Genomic DNA, 26,143 nt, shown 5'->3' on the forward strand with positions numbered 1-26,143 from the left:
GTGGATGTGCTTCAGAATTTTTATGGGAAGCATCAAGTATACTTAAGGCTACCAAAAGGGAAGCTGTTTCCTATAAATTGCTACCTATTTTGAGTTGTTAAAAAATATGACTTAAATATAAGGAAAGTATCAAGATGGTAAGAGTTGTGAGACATTTGAACCTGTTTCAGGGGAACAGTGTCATTGGTGTTTTATCTTAAGCTGTTGTTTTTAAACTGTAGTGGTCTTAAATGCAAGAAAAATCAGAACTAGCCCAGTCTGATGTCTCTGCTGCTGAAAGGGAGCATTTCTTTTGTGCGTCGCCTTTAAAGTGCTAATCTTAGCCCTGAGAATGCTCCAGCCTTTGTGATGGGGATCCTGTGGCTGATTATCTCAGTGTGTTGAAAATATGAGCAGGTTTAGTGATCATGTTTAAACTATATGATGCTGAGCTTATCTGGAGCATGAGAAATATGTGATCAGCAGCCTTAATCATCTCTTGATAATGAGTCAATGTATCTCAATGTTTATGGAGACATTTCTTTATTGGCACACAGACCTGGCATTAGGAGGACTTGTATATCTAATGCTAAAATGATTCATATATTTTATTATAAAGAATGAGAAACACTACAAAATGGCACCTATTTGATTAGGCAATATAAATCAACTAATTAAAAAATCTCTTGTAATTTGGGTTGGCCAGTAAAGTAGGTGATTAGATTAATTACTTTCATTGTAGCGATAACAGTAAATTTGATACTGTTTTATATAATCTGTTTTTCATATTCATATTTATAACTTCTGTTGTAAGTAGTACTCTGCACACTGGCAAAGAGCTTATGTTTTGAGTAAAGGGTTGAGGAGTAAGTGGTGTGTGAAATGGAACATGTATTGATGTAAAATAAATGGCCGTAAAACTCTAGAATTCACAGATGAACACTTTATTCATATTTTGGATCTAGTGTATACAAAGGTATGGTTGAGCTTTTAATCCCTTTGTTACTTGACATCTAAATCTTACAAAAAAAGGGGTTTAGTGTAGTTTGGAATGCAAAGTAGGAAGATCTTAAAAGTGTTTTGTTTGGGTTTTTTTTTCCTTGTATTTAAAATGAAATTCCAGTTTTTCAGGTTCCTCTAATAAAGGTGACCTTAGCTTTAAAAGTTTCATCCTGCTTATGATTTACAAGTGACATATCTAGAGATTAAACTGATGATCAGGATGCATAGATTTTATTGGAGTTTTTTTGGTCTGTGTACCCGATAGCTGAACTCTGCCTTGGTTTCCCTGTCTCAAAATGCTGAGACTGGTGGTTGTGAGCAGGTTTGGCTTCTTGGATGAAGTACCTGTGTGCAAAGTGCCACTGCAAAATGTTGACTATCCTGCAGCTGTGCAGGCTTAGCTCAGTCTCTGCTTGGGAAGTTTGTGGTAGTTGCTGATGGGGGAAGATGAGTGTGAGGAGCTCATCTCGCAGCTCTGCAGTGGGGAACTTGTGGCTGGGCAGTACCTGACATGAAGGACCTGCAGAAGCTGAGGTGTGATCAGTTTGTGGGTGAGGATGTGGTTCTGTCACTGGGAGGTCTGCTTGGTTTGTGGGAGCTGGTACCCCTTTCCTGGCAATGGGAAGGAGCAGCAGGGACTTGCTGCGTCTTGGCTGGTGGATTTCTATACCACCAGTTATTTATTTGGGATATTTTCAGGACATCCTGACTGCAAAGAGGTAACTCTTCGCATTCCCTGACTGCTGCTGAAACTGATCCAGAATAGCTTGAACTTTCCCCCAAGCTGGAGAGATCCAGTGACATTGCTTAGGGAAAATTAGGCTCTATTAGACTTGGAAGACTGGCATGTGCCAGTATCTGTAGGTGTAGTGCAGCTGGCTGAGTGCATGAGTTAGGAATGCAGCTGTGGGTACATGCGCACGTCTTTGTCAGGCTGCATTTTCTTTTGTGGCACTTATTTTGCTGGGGTTTAGAATATAGATGCTGTTTGTCAAACATTGTGAAAGCTGTTACAGCAAGTTTATGCACCACTAGTCAAATCATATTCATATTTGTGGTTGTGTTGACTATGTGGAGAGAGACCTACATGACTTCATATATTAGGTGGACAGTTTCAGCAAGGGAATAAGAGGAAAGGAGAAGGTGAATAGTGATGTCCCATGGCATCATGGCTGTTATTTAACATGATTGCCAAATGTTTAAAAACAAAAAAGCAACAGTGACTGACATAATCAGAGCTTAAGAATTTAAGCACTACTACAGTGAGGGTGAGGAGCAGTCCTGAATTATATTTACCAGCTTTGAGGCATAAAGGAACATGGGTCCCACTTATTGTTCATGGTGCACGGCATCTCATGCATTAAGAACTAAGAGAATTCTTTCCTATTCATGCCAGTAATGTAAATTTTTTTTATATTGTGCACATCTTCAATTAATACAAATGGAAGAGATGTTTTTGGAAACTCAGGAGATTAAACTGCTATGGTGAACATCTACAAAGAGTTCAATAATGCAAAAACACTATTTCCAAAAACACTTTACAGAGTTCTATTAAGGTTATGTCATGCAAGAATATTCTTAGCTGGTTTTTAGAAAGTTAAATGTTCAGTTAAGTTGTTTTAGTCACCTGCATGCCAATTTTAAAGATAAATAAAAGAGAAGAATTCTTATTTCAGAATAATCCCCTTGTAATCTTAGTGCCTTCTGTCTTTTCACATGGAATAGTATTAAATGGAAACTATTCTTTGCATGTGTTTTCACAAATAACTGACTAATATTAGGAGAAATAAACAGATGTAGTATTCCAAATGTATTGTTATCAAAGGGTTTACTACACAGTCTATCCTGAGTCGTGTGGTTATGAAATTCGTCAGATAGGAAATGCTTTGCTCTAATGGAAATCAGTTGCTTTGCAGAAAGGTAGAATAAATTCTTAATATTCTGGAGTAAGCAGCATTAGTTTTAGCTGCTTATATTGGTTTTACAGGTTAATGCTTTTGTGTCTTCTTCCAGCTATCTGCTTTGCTCTACAATGAGCTCTTTGAATTTATCCTAGACAGGGATATGTATTTAAATGGGAAAAGGTGTGTGTGTGTGTAATTCACCAGAGCACCTGTATTGGTTCTCTTTGGTGAGACCACCCTATGTGTGTCTGCTGCCTTCAATGGTCATTTTTAGGAAATGAACCCTTTTGTTGGGCTCCTGAGCATTTGACAGACTACAGGATATTCATGTGCTCCTGTCTTTGGCAACATTTCCATTTTATGACATTGCTTCCTAGATATTTCAAACTTCAACATGTTGGAAGTCAGTATGCAGCTCACCTCAAATATGTTTTAAACTGATCTGACAATACGTGCAAAAAGATGAATTGGATGAAGGGGGAGTAGAAGGGGCTTGCATCATACTAATAGGAGACTGCTTTTAATCCTAGAAATTTTGTGTATAGAGTTCTCCTTTGTGCCTGTTGGTATTTCTTCTGCTCTTTATATAATAGGTATTTCAATAGATAATTCTAAGTTTGAAATTTCATTCATACAGCAAATTTCATTGCTGTAATAAACTGAGAAAAATGAGAAAAAACTTCCAACTTGTTTATCATGAAGTCTCCAGGGGCTACTGTTTTTTGGGGGGGAGACTTCATAAGGGATGATGTGGCCTACAGGTCCCCAAAATTGCACACTTCTCCTTATATATATAGCAGGATGTTGCAATATTGACATTGTGTTGTGACATGGTAAAGCATCTTTATTGAATTATCTAGAATATGTTAGCCTGTTCTGCCAGCATGACAGTTCTGGCAGTTTGTTATTTTTGCCATTATTTCTTTGTTAAGGTGAAAAAATCTTGTTCTGCAGTCACATTCTACTCATTGACTTTTCTAGTGTTAAGTGGTATTTTCTCTTGACATTTGGATGGGGCTACCTATGGATTTTCAAAAAGTGCTTGGTGAGTATTTGGGTTTTAAAATAGTAGTTGCTTGTTCTAAATGGTAATAATGGGAATTGTAGTGTAATGATGTGTAGCTATCACACTAAAGTGGAAGTGTGCAGCTGTGTTGCTGCTGTCCAGCAGTGACAAAGATTGCATCAATGTCTAAATTGCAATTGTGGTTTTTCATGGGATGAACAAGTCACATGCCCCTCTTATCTGGCATGCACAGATCTAAATACTTTACCACACAGGGGAAAAATATTTTACAATTGCAAGTAATTAATGCCCCTCTACATCCTCTCTGGCAGACTGCAATAAAAGAATGCTGAAACATCTGTGAGAAGTGACAGAGCAAGACGAATGGTAGATTCGGAATCTTACTGACTTTTAAGGTATCAGAATTATTCTGACCAGTATATAGGGGAAAAACCTCTAACACTCTTGAGAGGAGTAGTTCCTAATTTGGTTTCAGGAATACAGTGGGATGTGTGTTCTGTGACCAAATATTCAAAGTGCAGGTGCCTTCTTAGACTTAAATTTGTCTCTAAGGAGCCATTCTGTTAATTTACTGATTTCTGTGTGTGAAAACTAAGGACACATGAGGTACAACTGTAATCTGCTGGTGCATGCAGAATGGTTTTTGTGTTTTGTAATACACAGGAAGTATTAAGCTGCCTAGTCAAAATTCTTGTTTAACTCTTGAGTACTTAAGACCAAATATAAAGAGCAGAAAATACATGCAGTGTTAGTCCAGCCTGAACTGTGAAACCTCTGACTCTTCTATTTTACCTTTTTCAACATCAAGGGAATAAAATAGTTCTCCTTGTGTAGAAAAGCCACAAAATGTGTATTTCCTTGCCTTTTCTGTTTCTAATAGCAGGAATCAACAGACAAACACCAACTTTGGCAAAAAGTCATTAGTGAACTGTTTCTAATTTAGCATCATTAAACAATGCAAGTCTGCAGATTTAAGCTACGAATGAATCAATGAATGCAAACCCTTTGTCAAACAGATAAATGTGGATGTGATGCTAAGGCTCCCAGAGAGATTAAATGCTGTTGGGAACAAAAGCTTTATAGCAGTGACTGAGCCAAATATTGCTTTGTTTCTGAGGAAAACAAATTTGAATTAACCAGCGGGCTGTAATTATGCTGCAAACAGCTTGAGACCTGTGATTGTTTAGTTGTTTAAGAAGGAGTTTTGAAGAGAATATTTTCTGTGTGCATATTCTTGGGAAATCATACCTAAACAGTTGGTGATGCTCAGTCCTCTTCTGCTGGCTTTATGGCAACTGATCTGCTCACGTTGGTCACAGTGTGGCCTTATTAGAAAGTGATACAGAAAGGTTTAAGTGATGTTGGGAGTTTCTTTGTTTCTGTGTTCTCCTACTTGCCATTGAGATCCAGCGGTGCTGGGAACAGTGACAATGTTTTCAATCACCTGAGTAGTAGCTCTCATACTTTCTGTTGATGTGGCCTTGTGTGCTTGGACACAATATTGTGATTGCATGTTGAAGTCCAAAGAGACTTGACTGTACTAAAACAAAAACCAAAAAGGAAAAGTTAAGGCTTGACATATAAGTACCAGTCTCCAAAACTTTGCTTCTAGAAATAGCTTCACCTGGAGCCTGACTGTGGTTAAGCACATGTCATTGTCCCTGTCCTTCAGGTGAGGTTGAGGTTGTTGTTCCCCTTGTAGCCTTGCTGCCTCTGCTGATGGTGCTGGCAGAGCTGCTCAGGCTCTGCTGCTCCTGTACTGACTTGCCTTCAGCTGGTCACTGCAGTGAGCATCTTGTGCTGTGAGTGTGTCAGAACAGGTAAAGCTGGAGCACTGCCTGCCTCTGCCCATCAGTGTGTGCCCACAAATGACCTCTGTCCTTCTCTGCTCTGTTTGGGGGGTTTGCAGGTCCTGTATCCTCATCTCCTGCTTCCCTCGGGCAGAGCTTTGTCAAAGTAAAGACCCACTTCTCACTGCTTTGGTCTATTGTATAGAGCCTGTTTTTAGGTTCTCTTTTACAGAACATGCTCACTTTAGAGGAAAGGTGGAAAATGGGGCATCTATTTGCTTTTTAATTTAAGAAACAGTAAGTTTTTACTTTGTGCCTTTCTCCTGGAGTGGAGACTTGTTTAAAAGAGCTCAGTATGAAGTTACTAAGCAAATATTTTTAAATGTTCAGCTGCTACTGCTGCCCATCTAATGTATGAAAAAGATCAGGTGTAAAAAGTGAAATATTAAAATATAAACATCAGAGCATTGTCCAAAGTGAGAAGTATTTGGCACTAGCTGCCATTAACTGTTTAAGGAGATTGCATTCACAGTAGTTACAGTGCAATGATAATTCACTTGAGGCAGAAGGTCTGTTAACTTCTGGTTGTGGTGGCCCCTTTCAAGTGAACCTAATTAAATAGCATTTTAAAGAAAGACAGTAGCCTGAAAAATACAAGGTGTTTTTAGTTTCAGCAGCAGCCTCCAGTTCATCTAATAAAAATTTGGTCTTTAAACTGTCCAGTAAGAACAGTGACATCTGAAGCCAGTAGTGTAGGATAACTGGTCATAGTGATAAAGGAAAAAAAGGCATGATTGCCACTCCTAATGCACTGTGTGTCACAGAGGTGATCCATGCAAAGCAATTTAGGTCCTGCCTTGCAGTGTTGTTCTTGTGTTCATGCTTCTTTTGGCTCTTGAGCAGCAGTGTCAGTTCCTGTGTGCCCCAAAGCCAGAACTGAAGTTTAAACCTGCTCCTTGGTCTGTGGAGAGGAGTTAACTTGCTATGTCAACCCATTGGCACAAAAATGACCTTTTCTCTTCCAGCTGGAGTCATGTATGTGTTTTAAAATGTGAACTTGCATTTCCTTTAGAAGCTTTTTTGTAATAAGAAATTATTAGCAGTTGATAAAAGCTGGTTAGTTTTACTGGGTTGCTCATACCATAAAAGAATTAAATTAGAAATTCTTGATAAAAAGTGGTAATAAAAGGAAGAGATGTTATTTTAGGGGAGTAGAAGTATAAAAGTAACTTTTTTGCCTGAATAAAGGATTTCTTGAAATTCTATGAGTAGAAGATATGAAATGGAAATGTGCAATACCATGATTGCATAATTTTTTCATCTACATTATGTTAATATTTGAATTTCTTAAAAAAAATGATGAGATTTTCTTATTACAATGCTGTCCTATCAGTTCTGCTTACTGAGCTCCACGGTGGCCAGGTACTTTGTTGGGGAATTCCTAAATTCATTACTCAGGAAGTTGGAACATCTGTTCATAATGAGAAGACAATAATATAGACAATAATTTTTGGTTTTTTTGGAGACTAAGCTTACTTAAATACTCTGTAGCAGATTATGCATACAAAGTGAAAAATTACTTGTATTTTACTGGCTGTTTAATTAATAGGTTCATTAGTGAATTACATGCATAGGTGCATGGATAGGATAGCCCTGGGATGTACCAGGGAGTTTTTTTTGATAGGTCATAAAATCATAAAGATTTGGCTTGCAATAAGAATAACCTGAAATTGAAATCTCTGTCCTTATTACCTGATAAATATCAGAGTTCTGGCACATGCCAGGGGTGATTGCACCAGAAGCCATTTTACCAGTGACCAGAACACTTATGGTCATGGTTCATTTAACAGTAATTTGACAGAGAAAATAAGGTTATAGTCCTTTCAAAAATGAGCTATTGAGCTTCACCAAATTAAGAACTCACTCTCCGGCCGATCTGGCTTTGGCAAAGCTTTTACTGAGTTATGTAAAGACTGGGTTTTAAATAAATTGGAGAACATGCACTCATGCACTCTAAAATATCTGTAGCGGTAGGCTGATCTCCTTACTTTGTTTTCAATGAGTTTCTACAATAGTTTGAGAAATAGATGAATGGATTACTGATGGAAATGAAAAAATCCTCAATAGTATTAGTTGCCTTGCTCCTGTTGCATCAGAATAAACTTGACTACTTCTGAAGAAAACGTCAGAATATTGGTTTATTTCATTTGTGCCACTAAGCTCTACAAAATGGCAACTGCATGATTTGAATATTCTAGCTGAGAATAAAATCTGTCACAATTTTCAAGGATCTTTGCTTATCATCATCACCTGGATGCCTCTGAACTGTTTTAACAGGTTTATACTTGCTAAGTGGTTTAGAAAGCAATTTGCCTCTGTGAATCATGTTGTAACTCCAGCCAGTGAAATCTGTCAGTATTTGCTGGAAAGTTAAAGCATGTTAATATCCATATAATGAACACTCTGTATTTCATCACTACAAAAATATCAGTTGGAAGTACTCAGAGGATTAACTTGGAGTCATGAGAAAAGCACATTTGCTTGTAGCCTCTAGGAAAAAACTGTGCTGTACTTGAAAGAATCAACATGTGGTTGGAAAGAAAATTCTGATTCAACCTACTCTGTGGTAGCAACTAATTAACCTCTGGCACCTTTCTCTGAGCTGCACGCCACTGCTTCCCAGAGGTTGCAGAAAGTCAGGCAGCTCCTGTGCCTTCCTCTTGCAGTGTTAATATTCATTTCACATTCAACTCCAACATTCTCTTGGCTAACTACTGTAATGTTCAACCCTCTCCAGATCAAGTGTGTGTTGTTGAAGGTGATTTTAACATCCACATTTAGAGCAGCTTGTTGTGAATTCTCACTACATGCTACTGAAGTTTTAGCTTCTTTTGACTTTTGTTTCCTAACTTTTTAAAGCTCTGGGTAAAAATGGTACTGCTGTACTTCTTGTTTAATGATTTCTATTGATCAGAACAATAGAATTAATTAGAAAGTGAATTAACTTTCTCCTTTGGTAGTATACTTAATTGTGATATACTGTACTTAAAGTAAAAAAAAAAATCAATGTTTACCTTCATTACTATTGAGTTAATGATAGTGCTTAGTAGACCTATGTTAATAAATGTAAATAATGCCTTTGGTAAGTGTCCAAACAGGACAGATGTACTTACTGTGGTTTTGTAGGGAAGTCAGTTGGACATTCAGCCCATTTCCCATCTGTTCTGGGTGCGAATGGCAGAGTTATTTCTGAATCTTAATGTTACAGCCCCTGCAACAGAAGCTACATTCTGAACACTTCAAGATTTTGTTGCAGGGTATGTGATGCAATGCTTGGGTTTTGCTTTTTGTGTTAAGCACTTGTAGTTTCACTTTGTCTTACAAAGACAGGTTCTTGGAGGTGTGTGGAGATAAATGCTGAGCTGCTACCAAGCCAGTGACAAAGGCAGAATTTGTGGTTGCTCTGGGAGTGCTCTTTCCCTCTTGGTGAATGTCACAGGGCTGGAATTCAGGGGATCAGTGCCTTATTGCCAGGTGTTATTGCTGCCTTGCTTTGGAACTTCTGCTAAACCCAGCTCCTGAATGTCACTTTCTGCAGAAGGGAGAGGATGCTCAGCCCTCCAGAACTGTTGAGCTGTAGTGGTGTATTTAACAACAACAAATCAAGCAAAAATCCCCAGGTCCTCACAAAGAAACAAAAAACCCACATCACAATTTTTTTTTTTGGTCACAGTTGTTTAGTTATAAGTCAAACCCCATATAGGATTAATAAAATCTGCTTGTCTTTATTCACATGGAATCAGCCAAGGTAATGTCTAGGACTAAAATTGTAAAAGTTATACTCTGGTGAATTTTTGTAGGGTGGAATGTGCAGCTTTTAATGCCTCGTTCACATGTGCAAGTTTCTGTCCATACATAACAACAAATGTGGAAGAGAAATAGTGAAAATCTTTTCTGCAGATTAGCTTCATGTGGTGAGCTGCTGAGCTTCTGTGTGTGATAGAGAACTGCTCATTATATATTGAAAATCAGGTAGAGAACTGCTTATAGCCACACCAGGCATGTCAAATGTCTACTTTTAGGTCTTGCAAGTATTTTAATATTTATTATATCCTCTCTGTTGACTGTGCAGTTTTAACAAGGCTTGTGTTCTATAAAGGATGAAGTGTAGAGAACAGAGCTATGGGAAGTTGTGTGTCATGTTCAGAAAAATGCTTCCATTATCCCAGCCATCCTTGGAATAAATGAATCATGCTCAAGGCCTTTGCCTTCATTTGTAAAACTTAAGAATTATGCTGTCTGTCAGGAAGTCAAGCAGTGATGTGGCAAACATGGTAAAAAGCCCACTCCAAACAGCCAAGGAGGTTGGTTTACTTGTTTGTTTCTTTCCATAATGATTTGAAATGATGTGTTCACTTTCTATTTTCTTCTGAGTTCAGAGAAAGTATTTTAAATACTCCTTCATGTAACATCTATCTGAGCTGACATTTTGGAAAGATGCTTCAAGAGCAAAGAGTCAGATTCATGCTTGTTGAATCTGTTGTTCTTCACGCCCACGCTTGCAAGTCTCCCCACATTATTTTGTATTTCTTCTCAGGAAGTCTTGTACAAATTTAGACTGGATGTCCTTTGAAATTATGTAAAACTCTTGCCTCCATGCAATTGTATGAAAACTGAAATAAACAGAAATCACCAAACCCAAAACACCCTAGAACTGAGTGAACAAAAATATTTTGGGTCATGAGCCAGCAACTGCTTGCTGCTCTTTGCATAGTTGTGTTTGTTGGATGCAGAGATAGAAAAGGGCTCTCCAGACTAAGGTATACCCTGTAAACTTTGTTAAATGTCTGTGGATTTGTTTTATAAAATAGAGATAATTGTGTTTCAAAAATAGCACAAATCTTGCATGCTGCAGTTCATCCACATTAGTTTATTCAGCTGAGTACATTAGAAGTCACAGCTGCTCAGATGTACCCTTGTTCCTACAATGTTATGTCTGTGTGCATAAAATCTCACTGTTTCAAACCCATGTACTCTGTTGAATGGTGAATTTGTTTTGAATATGTTTTTGTAGCTGACCTTTTGTACTCATGGCTTTGAACAAGGCGTGTCAATGCCATGAGGGTGATATGTGAATTTCAGAAAGTGCTCTACATGGTCTTTGTACCTGAAGAAGTTGGGGGTAAATGTTTTCTTTTTTTTTTAAGGAAATTATAAAAATTATTTTTCTTCCACAAATTCCAGATTTGCCATTTTGATTTATGATCACATAGTGATCATAATGAAAACTGGGGAAAAGGAGGGGATTTAAGCACATTCTTGTTATTTAAAGTAATTTCTGAAACTAATTTTAAGGCCAGTGTTTAACCTGCATGTTTTAAATTTGGAAAACTTTCTGTATCCAAAATTTTCAGCAATTATGTCAAACAGCTATAAATCTTTTTTGAGATATGGAAATACTTGATTAAAAATAGAGATGCCCTCTTCTGTGGATTAATAGTTTATGTTTGCCAATTAAAATTGTGTACATATTCATTAGACCTCTATACAGGCTCATAGGTAGAACATTAAATACCAGAAATTACAGAAACTAGTTGTTGTTAATATTTCTGTAGAAGAATTTTGTTAAAATTGTATGATAATTACAGGTTAGCCTAGTTAGGCTCTCAGATGTAACCTAATTTATATCTGAAGATTAAAATAGTAGGCTAATAACACTGCAGTAATTCTTTAATGATTCTACCTAAAATTAGCTTGTCCTGTCTAGATTTGGACAGTAATTGCTTGGAATCACATCTTAAATTAAAATTATGAAGTGTTTGCCTGGACAGTAGCAAGCTACTGGATATCATATCCTGAAGGAGTTCTAATTGTGTGTTTCTAAAAGCAGGTTACAACTCCAACTGCAGCTTGAAACTGCATGATGTATATTTTCTATTATGAATAGTCATGCATGGATGAGGTAATGCAAGCTGTAAGAATGAAAATACTTTTTTTAATATTACAGTTAGAGTTTCAATGTTCCACCAGTTTGGCAAGGAAAAGCTAAGATGCTTAATTTTGGAAACCAGATGAAACCTCTATAAACATCCTACAATACTGGATTGTAGAAATAACAGTGTTCAAGTGTCTAAATCAGGGAGCTGGGAATGAAAGGAAAAGGAAAAACTTACAATCAAAAAAGCAGTTATGCATTTTTAGAGACTGTTAACCCTTTACTTTCTTGAATTAGCCAAAGGGAACCACTAAGGACTGATTCTGTTGCCTGTTGATTTTTTTTTCCTGTAGCATCTGTGCAGTTACATTTCATCCCAGAAGACTATGGGTTTAGAACAAAAGATCACTGAATGAAAATGACTTTGGTCTTGAGGTTTCTCTGTTCCAATTCCCTTAGATCCCTGGTGGAAGAGGAGGATCCTCATATGAAAGTGTCTCTTGGCAGCAGCGATATGGGCGTCTCTGCCCACCTGCAGTCTTCGAAGACAGGAACCACCAGATTTTTCACCAGCAATACTCACAGTTCTGTGGTGTTACAGGTAATTAAATATTCTCATCCTGTTTTGAGTTGTACTGAGATTTTTGGCTGCTCTAAACAATGTGTCCACTCAATAGATTTTATTAGTCTAGTAATTCCTGCAAAGCCTCAAAAACTCTCATGTTCTTGTGCTGTCAATGCCCACAAGCCAGCATTGCTTGGGACTTGCTTTCCTGTGAGATAGAGGTTCAACTTTCAGCACCAGTTTGGGAAAAAACCTGGCCTTTTCCCAGTCCACTCTCAAGTTCTTAGTGTTTAAATGTTGTTACCTCTGACATGACAGCTGTAGCAAAGAAGCTCACTTAAATATCATTATTTATTTACATTAGGCATGTCCCTAAGGTAGCAGAGCCCTGCCAGGTTTGGTGTAATGCCCTGTGCTGGGCACTATGGCACTACTGTGTAGTAGAACATCTATAGAGACAATATTTACATTCTTGCTAGTATTAGAAAAATAGAGTTTGAAGGAAAATGGTTTATGTTTGAGTTTCTGTTCCACAGTGGATGAAGGAGGAGAGTATTTAATCCATCCTCCAGTATACACAACCAGGAACATCTTTGGAAGAAATCTTGCTCTAGGATGCCACTGTAGATGATTTTATTTTTTATTACAGTTAGATGCTATAAGTAATTCAGAGATCAGTTGTATAATGGGAGCTTATTTTGGAGTTTTTAGCATATCAGCTTTGGTAACAAATTTGATAATCATAGAACCAGATCACTGCTTTCCTTTCAGGTCACAGACTTTTGCAGCCTGTTAGGTTGTAAACCCCTTGAATTGCTGTGGAACAGAATTATATCTAGAATGCATATGTGACCAGAAGGGGTAGATCCAAAAAAGGTAGCAGTCCCTACCTGAAACAACTGCTATTGTGAAAGCTTACCAAATGAACTCCTTCCTGAAAATAACTTAATTATTTGAATAAAACTACTTTCTAAGGCCTGGTGTACTTGGCATTCATCAGCTGTATCTGGAAAATGATTATTCTGCTTGTTTTCAATGAATACTAATCATTGAATATATTACAGATAATTGTTTTATGATGATAAATTATTTCTTTGTCACTTTTTTGGACCTACACTACGCATGTACATAAAAGTAAACAAATATTTGCATAAGGGAAATAAGAGGTTCCTACTCTCCTCCCAAATCCAAGGGATGCTTTGCATTGTGCTTTTCCTGCAGGGCTTTGACCAGCTGCGAGTGGAAGGTTTGCTCTGTGACGTGACGCTCGTTCCTGGAGATGGTGATGAGGTGTTCCCTGTGCACAGAGCAATGATGGCTTCTGCAAGTGATTACTTCAAGGCCATGTTCACAGGTGGTGTTTTTATTAAAGCTGTGTCTGTCTCCAAATTGCTGCTCCAAATTGCTCTAATTCAGACACTCAGACACAAATTCAGTGCTGAATTCACTGATTTTTTTTTTTTGAGAATCAGTTCAAGTTCACTGATCTATTTTGTGAATCAGTCCAGGACTGCAAACAACACTGTGGACTAAACATCTCTCTCTACTATTACATATGGGGTTTTAAAATTAAATTTTAAAATTATATTTTAATTATCTCTAAATTTATGAAATAATTTCAATCCTGTCGGAATGATCATCTACATATACCTGCATGTCTGTTTCAGGAGGAATGAAGGAACAAGATTTAATGTGCATTAAGCTTCATGGTGTGAACAAAATAGGCCTAAAGAAGATCATTGATTTCATCTATACTGCAAAACTTTCCCTTAACATGGACAACCTTCAGGACACTCTGGAAGCTGCCAGTTTTTTGCAGATTTTACCTGTTTTGGACTTCTGTAAAGTATTTCTTATTTCTGGGGTAAGACTATTTGTTTCCCATTTACAATGTTTAAGGATTTGGTGTATAGTTTTGGTTTTTCTTCTGTACTGACACTGACTTAGGTTATAATCAAAGTTATGGCTAAAACTTGCCATTATTCACAGCTTAGATTCACAGAGAACGAATTTGCTTTATAGTTTCCTTGAAAAACTTGGTTTTCTTCTGAGTATTACATACTACATGAATTTGATACAAATGTTTTGCCACATTGGCATTCTTCCCTTACATGTCTGATCTGAGATGTTTCAGGGTCTCCCTGCATGACTGCACTCACTCTGGCATTATCTGCTTGCTGCATTCTTTAGGTGTGCTTCAGTTACAGTCACTTTATTCCTGTATTTACAGCCCTTCCATCTCAATGGGGTGTAACAGCAGTTACCTGTTTTCTCACTCTAACAAGGATAAAAGCAATACCCAGACAGGATCCCTCAGTACCTCTCAGTCCTGCCAGCAGTGAGGAGCTCCTGTTCTGTGGGGCTGTAAAACAGCAGTGGTGCAAGAGCAGTTCTGCCTGGAGAGACACTCTGCAGCTATTTTTAATGCTTACTGGAGGTTTTCTAGTGCTGATGGTAAATGCTTATATATCTCACTAGAACTCTGACTTTAACAGGTGTGTTCCACACAAATTAAAGAATTATTTGGAAATCAGCTTTTCAATTCTATAATGAGAAAGAGGCAGGTATTCCTGTTGCTCTGCAGAGTACAGGCTTAAAAATGTGACCTCCTTAACTGAAAATATGTACCAGGATTTATGCAAACCAGAGGACTCTAAGCTGGTAATAACAGCAATTTGTTTCCTATGATGTGTTAGAGATATTCAGGCTTGATAATGCCATTTTACTTTTAATTTGGAGACATTTTATAACTGACCTGTCTGATAATGCTGTGATAATGTTTCATTAAGTTTAATACTCTTCAATCCTACCCCACCTATTTTATCTTGCTCAGTGTTACTTTTTTACCTCCAAAATGATGCCTCTCCAGGTTTGACATTACTATAAATACCAACTTGGAGAAGGGTCTTGGTGGTGTTTTGAATCAGGTATTTGAAAAGGACTCCCTCTGATGGGAGCTGAGCCCTGGGGACACTGTGGTGGCCTTTCCCCTTTCTGGGTAGGGCAGCTCTTTGTTTATTTTGCTTTGTTAAGGAAAGAACTTTTTTCATATTGAATCAAGTTATTGTTTAAAATGCTCATTCTCTGAAAGTATGTTCACTTGTGATGTTGACTCAGTCACTGTTTTTGTTCAAATAAGAAATATCTGGTTTGATACTGCGTTTCATTTCCAAAGAATGAGGAAGATTTTATTAATGCTCTTAATTTTATTGGGGTTTTTTGGGGGTATACTTTCATTTAGACTGATGTCTAAGGGGACATAATCTCATTCATGGTATAGCTGTAGAGAAAGTACAAAACTGAGGTTGTTCTGTTAGCCTAGTTATGTTCTTAGCATCCTTATATAAAGAATTTTTGAATGACCTTACTTTTAAATTTGTTGAAATAAGAGTTGGTGAGCAAAAGATCTTCTTTTTGAAGGAGCACTTCTGGAATTTAAATGAATATTCTGAACAAGTATTGAGCTTATTTCTACTGAAGTTGTCTGGCTTGAGAGCTGAGGTAACCATTCCCAGACAAATGCCTAATTGTCTTTGAATTGTCTGGGGAGTCCATTATTAAAGAGATTATAGACATCAGTTTATGTAATGCATAATGTAATTGTGTACTTCATAAGAGGGTATTGGAAATATTTACAAAGAAAAACCAAAGCTTAAGGTAACAGCTTAATTTGTGTAACAAAAATAATGAGACCTTCAAAGAGCAGTATCTGTTGTAGCTGACTTGAAAGTGTTTTTTTTATTTGCTCTGCATTTACACCCCTCCTGTCAAATATCCCATTGCTCTGATTATCTTTGCTCTGCAACCAAACAGACTCTCAGAGAAAACAGTGGAATACTTCCTAAGATGTTTTCAGTCTTACTGTTACTATTGGTTTTCAATAATTATAGCTGTACAATAGACTAGGACTACTCTCATGTTCACATCTAACTGAGCTGTAATGTAAATAAAATTCATAAAAATGCTGTGGAAATATTTTCAGAGCAGTGAGTTCTAGACACAACACTGATTTTGCAAAAGTAGCAGCAATGTACAAAGTGGAGAAAGATGAGAAACCTACCCAAGTGAATTATAGCACTTAGGAAAATTACCGAGTAATGGGGAAAGGGTTGTTACACTGTAATTAAAGAAAACATTCCCAAACATTGAAAATTAATGTCTTGGATGTACCTGCAAAAAAATTTATTCTATCTATAATTTGGTGCTTTACACTTTTGTAACTGCTAGGAAAAAGTCAAATATTGAGGGCTTAATACTTGGAAGTCACGTCTTGTCAAAAAAACTTGGTTATCTGAGGATGGACCAAGTTATTCTGTTTTTTAGGAGTGTGGGATTTAACCCTGGGACCAGCTCTGACAGCCACCAGAAATTTGTCTTTGTACTGTAGGGGTACAATTGATTCTGTTTTTTGAGCTGGTAAAATTTCTGTGCTGTCTTTTCTGGACTTCTGTCAGTGGGAGCCCATAGGAAAATGGAGGGCTTCAGGGGTTGTGTTTGCTCTTTTAAACTTTGACCTTTGAAGCACTTCATGAAGTATTTTATAGTCAGTTAAGTTTTTATGAGAGCTTGGGAAGTGGTTGCTACCAAAATTTCTAAGAATTAAGTGAACTGCTTGCTCAAGAAAGTACTTTGGCTTTTGCTTTGGGTTTTTCAGGCTCTTGTAACATGGTGCTGTACTTGACCTTTCTTTTTTGAAAAGCTTTTTAGTATTTTCTGCAACTTCTGTTTTGTAATGAGCAATTACAATGAGTAATGTGAGTGAGCAGCTCTGCTCAGTAGTCAAAGTTCATGGAAAATAGGATTTATTTAACTGAAATACTAAACTCCTTGTGGAGCTGCTTAGCTGTTTCAATGTTTATGGCTTTTAACTCTTTCCTTGTGAGCATTTTTACTTGTTATTGGATACACTGTACAGTGTACATATTTTCACCTGGTATTTCCATTCCTCCTGTTCACTTCAGTGGGATTTCCAGAGGAGCAGTTCCTTCTCTTCATTGAAGAGCTCCTGATTGACTGACTTTCACACAGAACCAATAGCATAAGTCAAACTTCTAAAAAAACTAAAAACCCCCAATGTTTGGGTAACTGAAGTATGTATTTAAATAACATTATTGTGCTGAACTCTGTCCAGTTTTGAATATTCAAGTAGAAGTAGCTATAGCATTTCCTTCTGTTGAAGGATTATTTTTTGGCTCAGGATTTAAGAATCTAGAATATATATTTTTACGACTTTTAAGTCTTTGCCATATAATTTAGATTGATTATGTTGATTGTCATCTTAGAGTACAGAAAAGAGGGTAACAGCAATTTTGCAAGAAAAGTAACCTTTAAGACAATATTAACATGGCACCCTGCTTTGAGGTGAGTGGTGGAATTTGTTGCTGAGTCAAACATAGTGCACAATTTCATAAGCATAATGGGTAGTGCTTGCAATCATGTATTTAAGAAAAAACAACCCTGAGTGCGGTACAGTCCCAGTGGATTAATAAAGGCAGTATAAAGTAAATTTCCTGAGAATCAGGGGTTGACTGGAAGCTGCTGATGTCATGTTCATCAGTCATTAACAGTGTGTAATGTGTCAATAAATTTTTCAAATGTAAGAAGTCCAGGAATATGCTCAGCTGCATGGATTTACAGTGTAACATAATTATGGTAATGCAGAACTCAGTGCACTCTGGGCACTTTATAAGTGGCAGGCGGCAATAGCTCCAAATACTTCATTGCATCCTGGGCATGTGCCAGTGGTACAGAACCTGCACAGCTTTTCCTTTGATCTTTGAGGTTCAAGCGTGCCTTTCCTGTATGCAATAATTTCTGCCTGCCTGCTTTGATGTGGAGGAAATGCTGCATCTCTATAGTTTGGTGCCAGACAATGTATTCCAAAGTGATTTTTAAATACAGTAACTATATAGCAAGAGTTAAGATGTGTGGTATACTGCAAGTCAGCTGTTTGTTAAGGGGTGATTTTTCCATTGCTTTATTTTGTTATACCACTTGGGAAAAATTTTGGAAGAAATTCCACCTAGACCAGGTTACTCAGAGCCCCATCCAGCCTGGCCTTGGACACTTCAGCAATGGTGCAGCCACAGCTTCTCTGGGCAATTTGTTTGATGTTGATCCTCAAAACCAGTCAGAGAATATTTTATAGGCTGTTGCTAGTTGGTGTGATTATATTTTGATATAAACTATGTGGTCTGTCTTGTTATACACAAATTATTTCCATGTGTATATAGCACAAATATTTTCATACTAGAACTCCTGACAGCCTGCTGCACATTCATTTTGTAGATAGGACCTGATTACAGGATTAGTAGATGTTTCAAGATGTGTGAATGAAGACTTTGCATGACTGTAGATCTTAACTCTAGGGCAAGTTAGATCAGTTTCTAGTGAATTAAGAAAATCTCCTATTCCTGTACTCATTAGACATTTGAATTGTCTGGTATTAAAGAACAATGATCAGATTGAGTTATACAGTATTAAAATCTTCTAATCTCTGTCATGACCAAAAGTAATTTGAAGGTTTTTGAATTCTTAGGCTCCAGTCAGGTCCAGTCCTCAATCTTTATAATCTTTTTAAAAATAACCGTGAGATTTGTAAGCTTAAATTCTTCTGGCATTAGGAATGTAATGAGAATCACAAAGTTGTGGAAATGGTTGACACTGAGTAGGACTGACATGCACAGAGACTAGAACATGAGTAAATGAAGCTTGGTCTGGAATAAGGTTTGAATGCAAAAAAGCTGCAATTCTCAGCAGGAAGCATTTGATTGACTTGCTGGGCACATGTACCAGAGAGCTTCCTGAGAGGAACTGGCTGGGCTCACTGAAAACCCACTAAAAGTTTGCCCCATTCCTGGTATGTTTCTTCCTTCCTGTTCCTTGGATCCCAAGTGACCTTAGAAATTCAGGAGCCAAAGATGTAAAAAGATATATGCAGCTACAGTGTAAAACAGATGATTACCAAGTCGCTTCAGTACTGAGTTAAATTAGGATGTGATCCATACTGCTAAAGCATTTAATGAGCTGGCTGTTTTTAAGGGAAAAACTCCTAGGTTCATTCTTTTTTAAAAATTTTGTATGATCTAAAACCACTACCTTTGTCTTATTTTGGACATCTATTTAATTTTGAACAGAGTCTGTAAGAACACTGCATTGATTTATTAAAGATCCATTTTTGTTTGTTTTGAAGGAATGAATTCATGAGATTGAACACTGTAACTATTATATGTCCGAAATATGTGGCATACAGGGGTTAGCTGTGCCGTTCTCTTTGGTTTTATTATGCCAATACAATTTTAATAGTGTCAGAAAAAATCTACTGGTAAGACTTTTGTTTTGCTCTCTGTAACCTTGGGCTGATCACCTGTCCCCTGACTTTATTTTCCACATGTCTTTCTTACAAAGATGCTTTCAGAGCTTTTCAAAGATGAAGTGCTATATAACTGTTATGCCTCATCATTGCATAAGGTATTTGACATAATATATGCCATCTGCTTGCTACTTGTCTCAGTTCTTTCTTCAAAATAAGGAATAAATTGGGTCTCCCTTTGCAGCCATGAATATATACACTGCATGGAATATTTGCTCATGTGTAAATCACCTTGAGCACTGCAAAATGCTGAAATATTGCTGAATCTACAGTATTCATTAAATTTTACAGTATCATTTAGACACCAAATTAAGAAAGTGTTTTGATTCCTTTTTCTGTTTACTTAATAGGTTTCATTGGAAAACTGTGTTGAGGTTGGGCGAATTGCCAACACATACAATCTCACAGAAGTGGATAAATATGTTAATAATTTCATCCTCAAGAACTTCCCTGCATTATTAAGTACTGGTGAATTTGTGAAACTCCCCTTTGAACGTCTTGCCTTCGTGCTTTCAAGTAATAGCCTTAAGCACTGCACCGAACTGGAGCTCTTCAAGGCGGCGTGTCGCTGGCTGCGCTACGAGGAGCCTCGCATGGAGTACGCTGCCAAGCTCATGAAGAACATCAGGTTTCCCCTGATGACACCCCAGGATCTTATCAACTACGTTCAGACGGTGGACTTCATGAGGACTGACAACACCTGCGTCAACTTGCTCCTGGAGGCCAGCAACTACCAGATGATGCCGTACATGCAGCCGGTGATGCAGTCGGAGCGGACGGCGATCCGCTCGGACAGCACGCACCTGGTGACGCTGGGGGGGGTGCTCAGGCAGCAGCTGGTGGTCAGCAAGGAGCTGCGCATGTACGACGAGAAGGCCCACGAGTGGAAGTCCCTGGCGCCCATGGACGCGCCGCGCTACCAGCACGGCATCGCCGTCATCGGCAACTTCCTCTACGTGGTGGGCGGCCAGAGCAACTACGACACCAAGGGGAAGACGGCGGTGGACACGGTGTTCAGGTTTGATCCGCGCTACAACAAGTGGATGCAGGTGGCGTCTTTAAACGAGAAACGGACCTTCTTCCACCTAAGTGCCCTCAAAGGACATTTGTACGCAGTCGGAGGCCGGAACGCGGCGGGAGAGCTAGGTGAGTCCTCCTGGAGCCAGCGCCTTGCCTTGTGCTGGGCCTGGAAATACCCTCTGCCCAGGGAGTGGGTGGAGAGGAACGAATTGAAGTCATTGGAGTGCTGCTGGAAATACAGCAAATGCAGAATTTTTTCTGGATACTCTTAGAAGTTAATTCTAGAAGGAATCCCACAAAAAAATTCCAAATACGTGTGTCTTGTGTATTGATGCATATTATCCAGTGTCTTGGCCTTTACCAGGAAACATGAAGTAAGCGTCTATGTCTGCCTGTGTAAGTGTGGGGAATATTAATGCAGTTTTAAAAAGAAAAAATTAATCATTACTTCAGCTGAGAAACAAAATCCATTCCTAAGGGATAAATGGCTCTAGCTGAAACTCGCTGTTGAATGAACATTACATTTTAAAAGACAAAGTTTCTGCAATAGTACTTGAAATACCAAGGGGATTTTTTTGTTTTGTTTTGTTTGTTTGTTTGTTATTGTTTTAGTCTTATGACTGTGGTTTGTTTCACTCACAGATTAGTGAGATTCAGATATTCTGATGTTCTGGACTTTTTAATTATTAAAAATGTTATATTTTACCTATGATCTTATTTGTACAAATGACTGAATGACTTGGTCCTGGTGCCTGTTCTTTTCCCCCCTTGCAAAGATATTTAGTTTAGCTTGACCAAAAAAACCAAACAACCCCAACCCAAACAAACAAAGCAAAAACCGAAAACACCAAAAAAGAAACAGACAAAAACAGAAGAAAAACCCCATATGAGTTTCCGGAGAACAAGATAGAAACAAATAATAAATACATGGTAAGTTTAAATTTAACCAGAATATGCAGAGGATGACCCCTATTAATGCACTGCATTTTGCAAAGCCGTAGCGGTTAACATTTAGTCAAGTCTGGGATATGAGACTCAACTGTTAATTTGTCTGGGCTTTAAAATTGAAATATTGCAGAGATTATTCTTGGAAGTTTAGCATAAGATTATATCTAAACTAGATGTAACATCTCATTATTTAGTTTGCTGTTTTCAGCCCAATATTCAACTGTCCTTTGTCCCTTTGTGGCTTCTACCTCTTGGTAGCAAGATTTGCTTTCCAGAAATGCACAGATATCTGTAAGTGCAGTGAGAAACATATTTAATTGAAACAATACAAAACTTGATTTCTACTGCAGAATCTGTGGCTTCTTAAAATTCCTGCATCTTGGTTATTCACATACACAGGTTTAATTCATTGTCATGTTGCAAATTTTCGTAGGAAACATACAGTACACTGCTTCCACCAAAAAAAAAAGTGGCCTGGCTTTGCTAGAAATTTTAATTCCATTCCAATGTTTGATTAAATGGGATATTTAAAAATACCTCCTGTTCCAAAAAGATGGGAAACTGCTTAGCAATAACTTGTTTTCCCTAGACAGACATGTTCTGATGCAAATACTGGGGTTTTCAGAATTTTTTACTATGTATCACTATTTACCTGCAAAGACATCCTAGACAATCTCAATATCCTCTAAAAGAGTAAATGTACAAACTAACATGTATTGATCTCTGAGTATCAGAAAACCTGATATATAGCTTCAGTGAGCTATCTTTTAACAGTATGAATTAATAGCAAATAATCAGATTGCTGACCTTGTGCACTGTACAATCTGAACAGAGTAGGGCTATAAAAATGTCAGTGAAAAAGCTGCAAGTCTGACAAAATCAATATGAAATAATATTGTCACTAAGCCAGTGCAATTGTGTGTGAGGGAGGCTTTGAGTGCAGTGTTACCTTAAATTAGATCAAGCAGTATCTTTCTGCTGACCTCAACTCTTCTGCTTTCTTTAATTAAAATACAAAATTTATCACCTATCTAAAATTCTTTTGTGAAGATATCATTAAAATGCTGTAGTAATTTCCACACAGACCTGCAAAATGCCACTGGATGATTCTGTGGGAAGAGCACTTTAATGCTAAAATATTGTCACTGTCTGATGCTTTGATTTGGGGCTTCAGGTTCTTTCCTTGTTAATTGTGAGGTGAGTCACTTTTCATTTTCATATTTCTTTCATAAACCTTGACAACTGGAAGATGCAATCCAGCTTAAACTTCCCATTCTGTTCAGAAGAGAAAAGCTCTAAGGCTTTTCAAAGAGAGAAGGTCAAATCTGTGTTGGACAGATATTAAAGAAGTTGCCCTTGGGTTCAAACTAATTTCAGTCTGTTGTTAGAGAGGAAAAATTCCCAAAACCTGAGTTGAGCTTTCTGGAAAATGGGTTCTTATGGAAAAGGGCCAAAGGATTAAAGTTACTAAAACAATTTTTTTCCCCCTGACATTCATGTGAATAAAAATTATACTTTTTGAGACTTTCTATCAAACCTTCTGAAAACAGTTTTCGATGTTTCTTCTTCTGAGAACTTTGTAAATGCCACTTTCTACATTTGTAATACTTGCTTTAATGTAATAATGAGCTGCTGTTTTACCAGTGCATGCCACTGAGAAAAGTTTGGTTCACTGGACAGGATGAGTGAATTTCCATGTATGTGGTACATGTGTTGGAATGTGGTAAATGTATTCTTTTAATGTCCTGAATTATGACATTATAATTGAGATTTTTCAACCCTGTGACAGCTTAGGGCTGTGCAGAATTCAGCACTCCTCCTGGAAGGATTGTAGATAATTCTGGTTAGTTCCCTTTAAATGCCAAGGCAGGCACCTGCCAGAGGTATTCCCAGAAGGCAGGAGAGCAGTACTTGGGCACAGGAGCAGCCCAGCCTGGAGAAGGCAGGTGGGCAAAAACAAAGAGACAAAGGGAAAAGCAGGTGTGGCTCACAAAGGTACTTGTGAAGCACAGCACACTGGCAGATTCCAGCTGAACACTGGAGACTCTTTTCTCTTCTGACAAGAAGATTTTTGTAGCTCACTGGAAGAGTTCAGTTGTGCTTGATGATGGCAGAAGCTGTGTGTGTCTAATGCACTAGAAAACTTGTGCATTAGGTATTGTCCAGATACTTCAGGCTCTGCTGTTGATAGGCTTGAGTAGAGTTTGAGGGTTTTATATATGGGCTTTTCCTCAGCACTTTAGGGGAAGTTGGGTTTATTCATCATGCTGCAATAAAGACAGAGAGAGAAAACTGCTAGGCTAGTTCTTTTGACCCTCTGCCCATCAAATTGGAAGATATGTATTTCCAGATGCCCTCTATGATGTTGAACCCTCCTTGTTTATGTAAAAACTTCCCCTGTGAGTGTGTGTGTGTGTGTATATATATATGTATATATATATGTATGTATGTATGTATGCATGTATATAAAGATATAGCTAATATATTTTAAATGTTGTTGATTGGTATGCACCAGTATCCAGCTGGGCTGTTTACTGTCAGAGTAGTATTGTGACTATCAGACCAGAGTGTGAACTAGAGGACCTCTTGTGCAGAAGCTTATTTTGGAGTGGCTCCTTGCTATGCTAGGACAAAATAAATCAGGACTATTTAACCAAGTCAGCGTAGAGTTGTACATGAATAAGCTGTATTATAGAAATAGTATAACAGAAATGAGAGCCTGGGTTTTGGGACATCACAGAGTTGCTAATGTCTGCTGTAACAGACCTCAAAACACTTTAGAAGCTACTGACAGAGAAGTGTTAAATATCTGTATATTCCTCCAATAGCATCACAGATGGTACTATAAAATGAGTGCAGGCTGAACATCCCTTGGGACTGCCAAAAGTTTGTGTCTTTTTGAGATTGCTTAATTCTATTAAAATGAGGCCTGTCTTCTCTGGATTATGGTAATGAACACATCAGAAGTTCTGCTGTCAAACATAAATAGAGCCTGGTCTGAATCATTCATGGTGTCAGAAGAATGAATCCATCACTCTCACTTAGGTGCATTAAAGTAGCAGTTTTAGAGTGTTTTCTGAACTCTGCTCTGTCTGGAGATTTTCTGAAGAAGAATTTGTCTCTCCTAATTTATGTGTACCTTTAATAGCTGGAATTTTGAATATTTTTTTCTTTTCAGTGCAGAGGAATATCTTGCTAAAACAGAGAAGTTGAATGACCTTGCAAGGTAACAGGGAAACAATTATACAGATCAATCTGACAGCAGAGTAGGGTTTTTCAGCTGGAAATTAATTAGCTTTGTTTTAGAGTGTAGTGGATGTGAGATTTGGGTTGGAATAGTTTGTCTGAAATAGTGTCAGACAGTACTTTGGCTGTACTAGGAATGCTAGAGACAGTTTTGAAGCCACATCAGAAAGTGATGGGTCTTGGACTCAGCACCATCCTTTCTCAGATAAATAATGTCCTTACAACATGGTGATAGGGATGGTGGTAATGGGTACCAATTCTGTATATTTTGTCTTCTCTTGCTAAGAGATATTTTGGCTATGGCTTCTCTCAAATGCAATTTATAGTGCAGAGTGAGATAAAACTGTCCAGCATTGAATGTCACATTCATCTGTGTGCTGCTGGCTCTGCTCTTCCTTTGCACATCCTCTGCTCTCCCTGGCCTTGGAGTGTGTTAGAAACTCCAGTTCCTCACCTCAGTGCAGAGTGGGAGCTCTTTGGGAAGGGGATGCAGTTTTTGTGGAAACAGCAGAGTGATGTTTCAGCACAGAGGAGCAGCAACACGGGTTGGAAGGGGCTGCCCTAGGGGTGGAACTGGGACAGCTGTAATTACTTGCACATCAAATCTGTTTCCTTCTGGTTTTGAAATTTCTGCATGTCTTTGCTTATGTTTGCAAATAGAGCAGAGTGGAAAGGAGCTTTCCTTTAAAAAAAAAGAATATTGGAATGGATGAATATGTTTACAAGATCAAGCATGGGCTTATTTGGGGATTGGGTAAAAACTGCAGGTGATGTCAAGGTGGCACTGCAGAGAAACACAACTCACAGGTTTAATTTTAGGTGTCATTTGTGGAATCAGTGCTTTGTGCCTATACCTTTCTTTGGGCAAGAGAGTGTCTCCAGCATTCCCTGGATTTGTGGCTAAGTCCATGATGGGATGCAGAAGGCCTACAGCATATCAAATGGAAAATAATAGTTTTCTTTAAAAAGGAGATTTCTGTCTTTATTAGGAAAACCCAACCAACCAAGGCAGATCTCTTAGATTAAACTTGAGAACTTGCCTACATATTGGGCAGATTTTTTAAATCAAAAATTTGGTACATCACCAGTACTGCAGACACACCTGACTTCAGTTCTTTTGTGTTAGTTTGTTATTTTTTTTGTTCATCTTACACATCCCTGAGCTGGCAGAACTGGGAGTCCTTGTGTGAGCCACTCGCACAGAACCAGATGCATGTCAGGATTTCATTACTGTTTTGAAACAGTTTCAAGAATATGAAATTAATAATTTTATACATTCAAATCAACATATATAATTTGTTTAGAAAAAAAGCAGAAATTTAGTGTGTTTGGCTTGTATCATGAACTTAATGTTC

The 26,143-nt window shown here is 37.9% G+C and overlaps 1 protein-coding gene across 8 annotated transcripts in view; it reads left to right on the top strand.

Annotated features, from left to right (window-relative positions):
• Positions 1-26,143, top strand: part of KLHL13 (kelch like family member 13) — a 77,029-nt gene that overhangs the window by 44,743 nt on the left and 6,143 nt on the right. For all 8 annotated transcript variants that reach the window (XM_059858955.1, XM_059858956.1, XM_059858952.1 and 5 more), the window contains 4 exons: positions 12,097-12,238; positions 13,424-13,556; positions 13,870-14,066; positions 19,925-20,720. In XM_059858955.1, coding sequence (XP_059714938.1) covers positions 12,097-12,238; positions 13,424-13,556; positions 13,870-14,066; positions 19,925-20,720 — 1,268 coding nt within the window. The remainder of the gene's footprint in view (positions 1-12,096; positions 12,239-13,423; positions 13,557-13,869; positions 14,067-19,924; positions 20,721-26,143) is intronic.

Source organism: Haemorhous mexicanus, chromosome 14, assembly GCF_027477595.1.
Source record: "Haemorhous mexicanus isolate bHaeMex1 chromosome 14, bHaeMex1.pri, whole genome shotgun sequence".
In the NCBI taxonomy this organism is placed as follows: Eukaryota; Metazoa; Chordata; class Aves; order Passeriformes; family Fringillidae; genus Haemorhous; species Haemorhous mexicanus.